The sequence below is a fragment of the Tauraco erythrolophus genome, chromosome 9 (genome assembly GCF_009769465.1).
Source record: "Tauraco erythrolophus isolate bTauEry1 chromosome 9, bTauEry1.pri, whole genome shotgun sequence".
Lineage (NCBI taxonomy): Eukaryota > Metazoa > Chordata > Aves > Musophagiformes > Musophagidae > Tauraco > Tauraco erythrolophus.
Window position 1 is genome coordinate 3,848,326 of NC_141473.1, and position 13,619 is coordinate 3,861,944.

Here is a 13,619-nt window from a genome sequence, read left to right on the forward strand (position 1 = left end):
GGGTGCCTCTCTACCATGCCCCTGATCCTCATGGAGCTTCGATCATCCTTGTCATCTTTGAAATTCTTTCTCGCAAAGTTGATTGACAATGGCCTGAAGATATGAAAATTATTACGAGATCTCAGAGACAGAAAGTGCAGTTGCATAAGCATCGTTTCCTTTGTAAACCAAGCTAAAATCCTCCAATTCTGCATATTTTTACTAGCACAAAGCATGTGTCTTTTAGCAGTAACGACATTACATATACAGCAATACGCTTTGGTGTGACAATACACATGTAGAGTCTCTTTAAGAAATATTTAAGATAATATTTTAAAGCACCTTTAGTGAAACTTTTATTATATCAGACCTATGCCTACTGCCATTGCAGACTGCAACAACTCTTCCTTAGTTTAATTATTCCTTATTTTCCTTTGGAATCCTTTTATGGTGTTAGGAAGGACCCTTTTTAAGTTCTAGCTTTACCCGTATCTCACTGGAAAACAGCAGTAAATACAAAACTGTTGCATCCCTTCAGGAAAACAAAGAGATTCTAGTAGAGTAATGGTTAAAAAGCCAAAGTGACAATAGTGGGCCTCAAGTTACTGAATCTGAAATGAATGGAAAGAAAATAAATTGTAGGTTCCTCTGCCTGTGCTTCAAAACATGTTGCTCTTACAGCTTGGTTACAGTTGTAGGTTTGTTTTTTTTTTTTTTTCCTGTAACCAAAATTACATTATCTTATTTTTTGTAAACAATGTTTACATTAGCCTCTATAAATCATCATAAAAGTCATTTATCTGCTTTTGTACTTAAAAGTAACTTGTGGCACGGCATTGTCAGTAACAACAAGTCCCAAAAAATCATTCTCATCTATATTATCAGAAGTTCAACAGCTACTTCGAGAAACAAAGCAGGTCATTTAGAAGAAAGCCTTGCAAAACTCCACGATGGCAGCTCATATTCCCAAGTATCATTACCTGTGTCTGATAGGAGGATGGAAAACTAGATTTTTGCACCAGAGTTTTGTAATTGCAGTTTGAAATGGCGATGAGTGTCTGAATCAATCAGACCTGAGTAATAGAAGTACCGTATTTTTTCTTGTTTTGCTTGCCAGCCATGGTATCTGATTCCCACATGTTAACCTTGACCATCAGTATACTGTGAAACAGGCCACTTACCACAGAATCACAGAATGTCAGGGATTGGAAGGGACCTCAAAGGATCATCTAGTCCAATCCCCCTGCCTGAGCAGGACCACCTAGATCAGATCACACAAGAACTCGTCCAGGCGGGTTTGGAACATCTCCAGAGAAGGAGGTGACCTGAGTGTCACGTCACTTCCAGCCTGTCAAGGCCCAGGAGGCAGAGTCTTGGTTTGTGCTTCGTTTGATGAGAAGTTCTGCCTTGTCCACAGCTCACCCACAGGCTTGTTTCACGGTAAGCAACGGCTCTGTGCCTCAGTTGTTCTTTCTGTGAAATAAGCCCTACATTTTGTCTGGTCCTTCACTTCCCCACCCAGAAAAGCGTGTTACAAAATGTTAATACACGAAAAAAGGTCTGCTGCATCCATCTTAGGGACTATATAATGCGAATGAATGGGCTAGGGACTTTGCTGGCCAGCAAGGCAAGTGGCACGGTGCAGGTGGCATCCGCTCTCCAGCGCTGCCTGCCACCTGGCAGGGGAGCCACCCCCAGATTCCTTGAGGGACACAGTTCTCCATGTGCTTCCCTGCAGCCCTGTGCTCGCTGGCACAGGGTGCTGGCAGTTAAATAGCATGGATGTTTACAAGTCAGTGCTCAAACTCGAAGGCAAAAATAGCCTTAAGGTGCTGCCAGTTTTTTTTTTAACCGATATTGTTTGTGTCCGCAGTCAAGATGTGCCTATGTGCAAAGCGATTTTGAAAAGAGCCTGAAGTTACATCTTAACAATAATTTAGCTAATGTCCTTGGGTTTTACCTGAAAAATGACCCTCCCTCTTCAGAGATTACCATTCAGGTTGTGAAGTAATTGTGCACAACTAATGAATTTTTAAATAGAACTCTGTTTCTCTCCCATTTTAAGTCAGTATTCAATACTTTTATGAACTTCTTTCCCCTTCTGCAGTAGACACTTAAGAGCAGCATTGCCTTTGCTCATCTAGATCTTCCTGAAACACCAGAATCCCTTAGTGATGCAGTCAGGGAGCATCTGAAGTCACAGCGGGGGGGTTCCCCTCACCCCACTCTGTGGATGGGCCACCACGGCAACCAGGGGGACCAGGCAGAGGAGCTGAAGGGTGCAGAGCCATGCCCAAGGGCAGGTGGTCCCAGCCAAGTGAGCAGCGTGCCGGCGCCTGGGTGAGTGGTGGGTGGGAGCCCCCATGTCCCCTGTGGGGCTTTTTTTATCCTTAAACTCCCTGAAAACCACCATGCTGAAGGCCCTTTAGCCAGAAACGAGGTTTCCTCTTCCTGATGTTTATGAGGAAAAAGTGCCCCAGGTATTCAGAGGAAGTGTGCTAAAGCGGACTCTGGCAGGATATTTTTTTCGTTTTTTTTTTTTCAACACTGCTGGAGGTCTTTTATTTTATATTTATCCCTAGCTGATTTTCTTTATCTTCTAGAAAATCCCAGCTGATGTCTGCCTTAGTTCTTGCCCTCAGCGGAGGTGCCGTGGCCTGGGCTGGGATGTCTTGACATCCCAGGGCACTGTGGTGCATGCCTGGCGCAAACTGGTTTTCAGTCTCTGAACTCACGAGCCCAACGTTTTGCTGAGTTGTTCCCCAAAAGTTTTGTGCTCTCAAATCTGCAGTCATAAAACAGCGGGAGCAGCACGAGGGGAAAAAAGAGATGTTGTAACATAAGTGGTTTTACTAGATGGATTATTGCTATATAAACTATTTTTTAGAAGTTCTTGAAGAAATAACATTCTTGCCTGTTTTACTAATCTATGTCAAAAGGTCTTTACAGTTGGGCTTGTTGTGTGAGGGAGGCCCCTGATTTTTCCAGAGGCCACTAGGTGCTGCTGCAATCCAAATAATAAAAAATAAATGGGCAAACACAATTTTGCCCACATTTCTGATCTGATTTACTTGGGGTTTTGTATATTTTTTTTAAATGAGTCACAGTTTTCATTATTTTCTAGTTTGCTCATGTTGGAGTATGCCAGAGTCAACCTGAGTCAACTACACGCTCTGCACTGAAATGGATCCAGAACCCAGGAGCAGCTCAGTACGTTGATGATAGATTGCCACTAGCGTACAGAATTCGGGAGCAGGTGAGTTGCTGTGGCAAGACTGTCAATTTACAGGGCTCCTTTCTGCGAGATATCACTTGCAAAGTTACAAGTAAGAGTAGCACTTGTGGTAGTTAGCAGAGCAGTCATAGAGGACTGACAGACTTTGTGCCTCAGGGAGTAAAACGATTGCTAGTTGTGCTAAGACATATTTTGCTGTTACTCGGTTATGATTTTGGATATTCAAAGTCCTGCTGTAGTTACTGCTGATTTCCAGCATCACTTTTCCCTTTTATTAGCTACTACAGCTGTTTGAAACACATTTATGTGCCAGAACATATTACGCTCGATCTCAGTCCAAAACCTGTGTGTAAAGCCCTGTAAAACCATTTAATTGAAATTTGCTGATCTGTTTCGAATGGAATGTCAGAAATTCTATATATTCAGGCAAAGGATTATTTTTTTGATCATTGGAAATTTAAAAACTTTTTCCATTTGAAACGTTTTTAAGGCTTGCTTAAAAATGAGATTTGGGACAATTTTGGAAACAAGCAAAATACAATATTTTAAAATCATGAGTATTTAAAATGTTACAATTTCATAGGCGTGTTTTCATGTCCTTATTAAGCACACACAGAGCTTTGCTTCACCCACCCACTTGGTGCACAGGATATCTTCATCTTCTATAAGCATAGCAATTTGAGTTCATCTGAAAGATTTTGCTGTAATGAAGAGCAGAAGTGGGCTAGGAAGGAATATTTGAAAAGGCAGCTTACGACTAGCGAAAAGGAGAGGATTATCCTGTAACTTGAGTAGACATTTTATGCTGGTATTACGTATACCTTCCTGTGGAGCACCTGGCCTTAGCCATCGTCTGAAAAGCAGAACCAGGTTGGATGGACCTTTTATGAACACCAGTATGACTGCTCGCCTGGTGTTTTATGCCTTGTGTTTACCAGCCCTTCACTGGTAAAACGAGTTGGTGGAATTCCTATCTGTCCTAAATCAAGAATTAAAATGAGGTCAGCGGTGAGAGTACAAAGGTGCATTAAAGGCTAAAATGGGATGTCGCAGGAACAGTCTGAGGAAGTTTGTTTATGTGACATTTTTTAAAGTGCCGATGGAGTGTTGGGAGCTCACTGCCTGTGAAGCTGGATCACAGAATCATAGAATGGTTTGGGCTGGAAGGGTCCTCAAAGATCATCTAGTTCCAACCCCCCTGCCATGGGCAGGGACACCCTCCACTACACCAGGTTGCCCAAAGCCTCATCTAGCCTGGCCTTGAACACTTCCAGGGATGTCTCTAATCTCTTTGTATGAGGGAACTCACTGGCTCTGAGGTGAATTAATTTTCTCAGAAATATAGTACTGTTTAAGCTTATGTTACTTCTGATTTCTTACTTCATGATAGGCCGATAATTATTCTGTAATTGATTCTTTTTAACCATTAGTTAATATGGGGAATGAAATACCAGAGAAACTGTCTGGTGTGCCAAACACCCTGAGATGATCATGGAGCTGACTCCATGCAGGCACGTTTTGTGTTTGATGCTGCTTCTTGCTGGATCGGGCCTCCAGGTGCGTTTATCTTCGGAAGTGATTCAGATTCACTTACTCTTGAAACACATTTTTTACATTGTGTTACATTAGAGCTTGCTCTTCTGTTTGGAGGTGAATATCACAGTTGGAAGATGAAAAATGAAAAACATAAAATTCCCAACACGAAGTAGGAAAATAATGCCTGGGGAAGAACAGAGGCAATCTAATAGTCCAGAAGAGTTTTCTGTGTTTCAATTCTTAGCTATTTTAATGATATTGCAATGATATATAATAAAGTTAAAAAAACATATGTTACAGTACTTTTAAAATGTTTCTTTTGCAGTTGTCCTTTTTTTCTTCTAAAACTCTGGTTTCATTTTAGAGGCTGGATGAACATCATGCTAAAGAATGAGATTATAAATTAGTTATGCAATTAATACCTCCTTCACTTCCCCTGCAACAAGCAGTGTACATGACACTCAGTACATAAATCATAGATTAATTCAGTTTTGAGGTCCCTTTTGTGGTTCATTTTAATTAGCTTTAGGCTTACTAGTGAATCAAACAAGGCAATCCTGACATATATCTAGTATTTTGCTGCTTGCAGACAGAATATATCATTTCTTATTTGAAAATTCACACTTTTCTATTAATCATGTATATATACAGCAAGTCAGGGGAACGCAAATCCTCCTGATGATTTTGTAAAAATAAAATAAAATACAGAGAGTCCACATTGCCCCTATAAAATTATGTGCAGTTGAAGATTTAACATGTTAACATGACTTCTATGTTATAACATAGGCAGCTGTAATTTCAGCATCTGTCAGAATATTAGAACTGGGACTAGTAGACTTCAAATAAGTCTGAGAAAATGAGAAAATGAATTTTTTTTTCTATAATTTTTTTTTTTTTCAGAGAGCAGTGAACAACAATTTCCCATTTTCTTCTCATGACAACAGACACTGTCTACAGAATGTGGGAGAGTATTTTGATTCTGTAAGTACCCAGCACTAAGAAAAATCAAGCAAGTTCTTATCTCTCAGTCTGCTAGAGATTAAACACATTGTGTTTCCTCTCACCTGTAAAAATCATAGATTCCAAGAAGTCTGAGAAGACAAAAATGTAAACAGGAAAGAAAAACACACTTTTTTTTTAGTATAGGGATAGGACTCTTCTGGGGCTGGCACAGGTATGTAGCAGCACAGATGGTAATTGAGGGTGGCAGAATTCAAGGGGAACAACCCCCTCAAGATTTGGGTCTCTGACAGGCATTTTCTAGTGGTCCTGGGGTTTTATGTCTTAATACGGTTTTGTACCCAGTTATATGTCCTGTTTGTCTGCTAAAAGTGATTGCTCTTGTGATGAACTTTTGTAGTGGTCTCAGACACTCCTAATTCACAGTCCCACATGTTTGGTTCAGGCTCATCTTTATCATGTTTAACCAAAATCCATAGGATACCCACAATATATCTCCAGAATATATTATTTTGCAATCCACATCTCTTTATAATGTATCTGTTTAAATGTATGTTGCAGAAGCCACGACTTTGAATAGAATTTAAATTGGTTTGTGCTTTTTTTGTATGTGCAACAGTTTTGTGGTTTTCCACTTGTCTTAGATTGTTGATGTCTTTCTAGGCAGGAAAAGAAATAGCGCAGTTCTCAAGATAACGAGTAGACGAGGAAGCAGCGAATTGTGATATTGGAAGCTTGCTGACTTTGGACTCTCTTAGACCTAGATTTTTCAGTATTCATTATTCACTGAGTAACCTCCATTTCTGTGCACTTTGTCCAGTGTCTCATAGTTTTAGAGATACTGATCAACCATAATTCCAAATAAATTTCCTGCAAGCTATGGAGTGTGAAAATCAGGCTCCGTCTCTCTGTGTTTGGACACACAAGGGAGAGTTTTGAAGATTTAGATTTCATGGTCTGTCTCAGTTTCTTTATTGCAGTCTGAACATAAAATTATTAACCTGTTTCTTTGGGTTACTCTTCAGATTAATTCAGTCGAGTATAGCTTAATAGCCTTGAGTATATAGGCTGCTACAGAAATGCAAAGTATAAGTGGTTTATTAGTACTGAGGGGTGGAAGGTCAACAGATTTCCCGTTGTATGTGCAACCGAAAATGTTCATACAGGCAAGTCTGACAATATTATTTTTCACTTGCTAAAGATCAGCCATGAGTTCTTGAAATCACTGTGGTAACAGCTTCGTTAACTTCCCAGTGGAGCAGTGACTGTTAGAAGATTCACCTGTGAAACTGTGATTGTGAGTCGGATGTTTGTGTGAATTTTGCTTTCAATTTTTTTTCTAGGGTATGGGTCGAAGGAAGGTGAAACCAGAGAGTCGACAACAGAACTCACAGAACTTCCTTCAATGGGCTCATGAATCAGTTCCTAGCGGCGAGGATGGCTTAACCATTTATCAGACATCATTTGTGAAAGATCAAAATACTGAGAGCCCATTTTGTAGGCGGTATCCGAAACACCACTCAGAAAAATGGTGCACTGACAAACCCGTTCCTGAGGAAAAGAAACACAGCCAAACAAGTCATCTTCATTATAAAAGCACCTTTGTAGCTCTGCCTTATCATCAGAGCCTTTTCTCGAGATCTGAACTACTCGTTACTCAAATGGATGATGAAATAATGGATGATGAAATAAACATTCATGCGCAGTGAATGTGGCAGTACAGTTGAGAGTTCATTGAAATCAACAATCCTGTTACTCTGAAGACTTATATTGCTATAATATAACTATATTACTATAAACATTTTAGTGAAGAAGAGCATTATGAAGAAAAGCATTTTTGTACATATTTTTAGAAAGACATCTCTTAGGAGAACAGAGGTAGTCATTGTACTTCTGTTATTTGATACTGGTTGACCCTCATCTTGATACAAAAGCTCCTTCAGCTTCAGAATCAGTGGGATGCTTGTACCTGAAGCAGCTGACAGCATCTGTGTTGAAAGAAATATGTAATGGAGCTGGATCCTTGAGGGTTTACCACAACAGGGAGCCCAAACTGCCCGTTCAGGTAAGTGATAAACTTTTCTGAAAGGTTTCATGAATATGAAGGCAGGTTACTAGCCCTTAGAGAAACTAGATAAAAAAGAAGCTGCACGTTGGATTGCTGCGCACAATAACTTTAAGTTTGGTTGTGACACAGCAGTTGTATAAGTGAAGAAAGAAAGGATGTTGTAAACAATCCAGTCTTTCCACCCAAAACAATATGTTTGCATGCCTGCGTGTGCCCTCACAAAATGGGAATGTGTGTGTGTGCATCGTTCGTGGCAGTGAGGGGTAAAAGACCTCAGGCTGAAACTGGAAGGCTGCATGAAGGCTCGAGTGTGAGGAGGGCTGGATCTGAAATCTCCTGAATCTCCAAATAATGTGTTTGCCTCTTCTGGATCATTCCCATTGATATCAATAAAATAATAAACCAAACTGTGAGTCATAAAATAGACTAGAAATAAGCTCGTTGTTATGCAAAATAATGTTGACTAAAAAAAAAACCCTCTTAAGCATAAGTTTATGGAATAATTTCCTTTGCTTACAAGATAAATGGAAAAATAAACCCTCAACCCTTAGAATTCCCTGCGTTGTGGGAGATGCCTTGAAAATGAGCTGTGTTAAGAAATGATTCCTGCCTTTCAGTGAACAGATACATCTTTTTGTGTCAGCAAGCAATGGATGACCTTTTTGTGGGCCATCGAAATAGATTGTATTAGAATATTTCCCCAAACGTGTAGCAATTTTATTAGCACATGCTGAAATAATAAACTTTATTTTTTTATGAAGTTCCCCCTACTAAAGTTCTCGGGGTGCTGCTCAATGTGTAGAAATGCAAAACATTAATGAACAATGTAAAACCAGATAAAAAGCCAAGTAACATAGCGTTGTTAAAAAGAATTATTTTTTCTCAAAGTAAAGACAGCCTGCCTGACAACTCTGGAGTCAGAATTTCCAGAGCTTTAGCCAACAGTTTCATCTCCAAACTGATTGAAAACTGAAGTGTGTGCATGGTAAATAAAGTGCCCCATGCTGTTTGGCATACTCAAGAGGGCAATCTTGGGCCTCCATCAGAAGGAAGAAACACATTCTTGCTCCGTTAGTAATGTTTATCTGTGGTTTAGCGTTACAACTGGATGGGGTGAAATAAATTGCTGTCGTTTGTTATGCCTTAAAACACCAACAGAAAGACTCGGAGATTTCTTTTTTCTTTTTCTTTCGCATTTTGACTCAAACATGATTTTGTTTTTTAAAACTAATTGTGGATTAGTATATGCTCTTGATGATACTGTGATAAAGATTCCAGAGGAGAAACTGGAGAGCTCATGAAACCTCTGTACAAACTGAAATACACTGTTCTGGGTCGAACAAAACAGGTGATTCCCACATATCTCATGCTCTGGCTGGGGTGCTTGGGTAAATAACATGAGATACAACACACTGAATTTTGAGATGAATTATAAACGCCCCAGATAAATTCCAGAAAGTCACAGCCTTGTGTACTTTGGATAGAAACCATCAGGTTTGTTTAATCTTGTGATAATAATGTCTCTGAAATGAAGGCCCTATTGAGTGAAAATATTTTTGCAATATAGGGTTTTGTTCCTTCTTGGGAGGTGGAGGAGAGGGGAGCAGGGCTGGTAACTAAAGGTTTCCTGGTTGGTGCAGGAAAGTGCTCCCAGCTGGCAGTTAATTAGGATCAGATGGGTGTAGGTAGGCTCAGCAGAACGAACACACTATGGGTTAACTCAGCCAAATACTACTCTGGAGAAGTAGAGGGTATGCTTTAAATGTGCTGACAAAGATGAGCTTTTTTGTACCTAGTTTTATTTAAAAAAAAAAAAAGAAACAACAAACAAACCACAAAAACCTAGTGAGTTTGTTGCAAAATTTCCTTGAACGGTATTGTCAACAATTTGAGCACGGCCAAAACCTTGTTACAGAAACAGCAGGCTTCATACTATAATCCTTTGGAATAAGCAGCTATTGTTGCCCTCTGGTTTCTTCTCCCGAGCCCACAACAATTTAGACACTGTCATACAGCTTTCTTAAGAGTCTCTTTCGTGTTAATTCAAAAGTGTCCTCAGTACGTTAGCTAAATTCACAGAACTCAAGCAAAATCGATTACAAAAATTAACCAAGGAGATGGGCAGATGGCTGCAAGTTCCTTGGTTTGATGAGTTGATGCTCCTCAGCTGAACCTGGCAACAGGCTGAGGGTGGTGACTGGGTGGCTGAGCTGAAGAGCAGCAACTTTGTCACTTCGCTTTCCATGCCTTGGTTGAAGGTAGCTTGCTTCTCAGGGTGCATCAGTTCAGCTGTGCTGGAATACCCTCTTACGCTTGTATCCGTGTGGTTGTATCCGCTTGGTGAAAATATGTTTGATTTGGTTTCTTTTTTCTGCCCCAGGTGCTAGTAACTAGATCTGAGAAGATGGTCTCGCTCCAAGCTGCTGTCTCGTGGACCATGTGGCACCCTGGTAAGCTAGATGTCAGCTTTCCTTTTATGGCTGTTTCGTTTATGAAATGTTGTGACCTATGAAATGCATTTAATAGTCATTTTGACCCTGCTAGACAGACTATTGATGTTTTATGGTAGCAGATTGGTTTTGGTGCAGTAGGAGGCAAGATTTAAATTTTGCCTTTTGCTTACTTGGTGTCTAAAGCAGCTTGAAGAAATGCTTAAAGCCTGAACCGCCGGGCCTGTGGGGAGGGCTGGGTGGAAGGAGAAGTGCTGCTGCTCATGGAGCCAGTAATTCAACGGGGATGCAGCAGCTTGACTTCCAAGTCATCTGCTGCTAATCTAATCACTCTGTGTTCGTAATCGAATCACTCCGTGTAACTGAAACGTTTTTTCTGAGCACGTACGCTCAAGGTTAGTCTGAGTGAAGTAACTTGATAGAGATGTTGTGTCGAAGATGAGCCCTTTTTCTTCCCTGGGCTATACAGTTATGCAGTGGCACTACTGGGGGAGACCTGTCTAAACCCAAACCTGGTGCTGATTTATTATCACTTTATTATACAAGTTCAACTGTGAATAATACTAAGCTTCTATAAATGTTCTTATACTGGTTTAACTTTTCCCTTCCTGAGCAAAATGTTGCTATAACTGCAATGGTACTGACATAAAACTGAATGTATAGACCCGTATCGAATAGAAATGTTTATGTTGATACAGTGGCTGTGCTGGTTGACAAGAAATTAAATTACTGAAATTAAGTAGGAGCTGTGGATTAGGCACCTCTGTCTTTAACATGGAATCCACAAGCTTTTTTTTATTATTCCTTAATCTCCCTCCTGCTGCTGCATTATCTAATGAGCAGTAGGTAGCAAGTAGAGACCCATTCCACTCTGGAGTGGGAAAAGGCTATACAGAGCTGCCTCATCCCAAATTTCTTATTTTCTGCCTGCCTCCCCAACAAAGTAATAAAATAACAAGCATTATCTCTGGACTATCTAATTAAAGGGAAGCCTATTCAACAGGGAAGTAATCCTAACTGACCTTAATTTGGATGTACAGCAGTAGTGGGTGTGAGTGAACCACTAAAGCACCCAGTTTATGATTGAGGCAGGCAGCTGCGTAGCATTTATGAAAAGCACATTATCAGCTTGCTCTCTTGTCTGACCACCGTTTTTTATACCTCAGTACATTCACCTGAAAGTGAAATGTCTCAAATCATAATTTCTGAAGTGTGGTGTACAGAAAGAAAGTTTGGAATAGATTAGTTGGCTCTTCCACCAGCTGTGTCATAAGAACAGCTCTCAGCCTGCTCATGGGAAGTGATTCTCAAAACCTTCATCTCTCCTGAAGCCAATGGGTTGAAGTCATCTTTTTGGGCATTCTGTAAAACAGGGTTAAAAAAAAACCCCACCAAACAACAACAACAAAAACCTGAGTGAGCTTGCATTTTCTCTTTCTTTCTGAAGTTATGCAGCCAATTCTGCATGTAGCAAAAGTGGAAACTATGTAGAATTTACAGAGACCATATATATTTGATTGCCTGTTAATCTGATGGCAGATGCCAGAGACACCCAAATCCCAGAAGTCTTCCATGGGTGCTTAAAATGCTACTTCTGGACAAGTCTAAAGTGCCTTTGTCTTGACAGCACAAAGTTCAAACTTGTATCAGGGAAAAGATCCACAAATTAATTATTCTCATGTCACCACCATGCTTTAAATTGGGAGAATGCTCAGACACATCAAGTTCTTCAGAGGAGGGTACATGAAGAGCAGCTATTATCATCTCTGTATGTAAGAGCTTGATTGTTACAACACCCATTTGAAATAGGTTTGGTTCTTTCCTCTGTTCTTGCATTGTTTCAGGAAGAGGGTTATGGCTTATTACACAATGGTACAAGTTTTCTTTGCTTCCCTCTTCCTGAAGCTGTCTCATGTGCATGGAATATTTAGATGTTCATTAAATCAGCACGAGAAAGTTCACATGTGCACATGAGTGAGCATGATGATCTCGCCCAGGGATTAGGACACCCACCAGGGAGAGGGGGTTGCCTGGGTCGGGGTCTCTGTATGGCTTTTAAATTTGAAGCAAACATTAATTGAAGTAAGGACTGGAGCTCAGGTCTGCCTGCTCACAGATGAGTGCCCAGACCACTGAACTAGAGAAAACCCTGGGCTTGCTCTCAAGCCCAATGTTTAACTATTTCCTGCAAAATGTAGCAGCTCTGGCAGAAGAGATATAGAGTGGTCTTTCCTCTAGACTACCTGAACCAGTTCAGAAAATCAGAATAATCTTAGGAACAGCTTTTTTTTTTTTTCTTTTTCCCCCTTGCTGTGACATGCCTAGAAATAGTAATATGATCATAAAGCACTATCCTAATAGCAATTAATCCTTACGTTATCCCCATGAAGTATTTAAGTAGTAGTACTTATTTGGCAGATGACTTAATTGTGGTGTGATTGCTTAGTCAGCAGCAAAGCCATGACTGTCAAATGGAGGAATCCTGACTCCAAGACTTTTGCTGCAACCAGCACTTCTTTCCCTGTGCATAGGTTTGCTGTAGAGTATTTAGAGCTTAGAGACCTAGCTGCCTGCCAGTGTATTATTTTAAGAAACTAATGGCTGTGTATATGTTTTTATGATCCCTTTCAGTGTTCTATGGAATGAGAGACAAATTTTGTAAGTCGAAGCATGCTATTTCTGAAACAGAAGTGTGTTTTAAAATTTAAAATTAACATCCACTCCCTCTCTTATCCCTCCCCCCAAAATAAAGATCATGTTTAGCTTGTCCAGCATATTTTACTACTCACAAATGGCAGTGCCTACTATACAAACAGACCAACAGAAGTATCCAGTACTGTGCTCAGATGTAAATTCTTGTGGGATCAGGCTCTATAATACTAACCAGACATTCATGCCTCAAATGGCATTTTAGGCATGCATTAATGACCCCAAGCGACAGACCTTCTCATCTTATTGCTTAATTAATCAATGGCCCAGTGGCACATTGGCAGTGCTCTTTTTCAAGCTGTGCCTCCCCTCAGATGGTAATCAGATGGTATATGGCTGTATCTACTTATGGGAAAGTCAAAACCCAATAAATAAAGTTTAATTTCCTGATTCCCCTGGGATATAGTGACTCTTTTTTGCAATGCTTCTTCAGTTGAGTTGAAATTAAAAACCAGCATGATCAACATATTGCATAATATTTCATGGGTAGAGTTAAGCACCAGGTTTAAAGACTTAAAAAAAAAAAAAAAGAAAAAAGAGGACTGGTAGGGGGAAGACTGTTGGTACAAAAGCAGAGTATTTTCCATCAAAAATGCCTAATCCTGTTTTTGTAACTGGTGTTCAACTCAACATTGTCAGTTTTTAAGCATGACTGTGAAAGCTTTCTGTGCATGTGTGGCGT

General features: G+C 40.1%; 1 protein-coding gene across 1 annotated transcript; it reads left to right on the top strand.

The window, feature by feature from the left end:
• The first annotated feature begins 2,268 nt into the window (after window positions 1-2,268).
• Window positions 2,269-7,419, top strand: TEX36 (testis expressed 36). Its single transcript, XM_009987337.2, has 4 exons — window positions 2,269-2,319; window positions 3,104-3,235; window positions 5,651-5,731; window positions 7,054-7,419. The coding sequence occupies exons 1-4, from the start codon at window positions 2,269-2,271 to the stop codon at window positions 7,417-7,419; spliced, it is 630 nt and encodes a 209-aa protein (XP_009985639.1).
• Window positions 7,420-13,619: the final 6,200 nt, after the last annotated feature.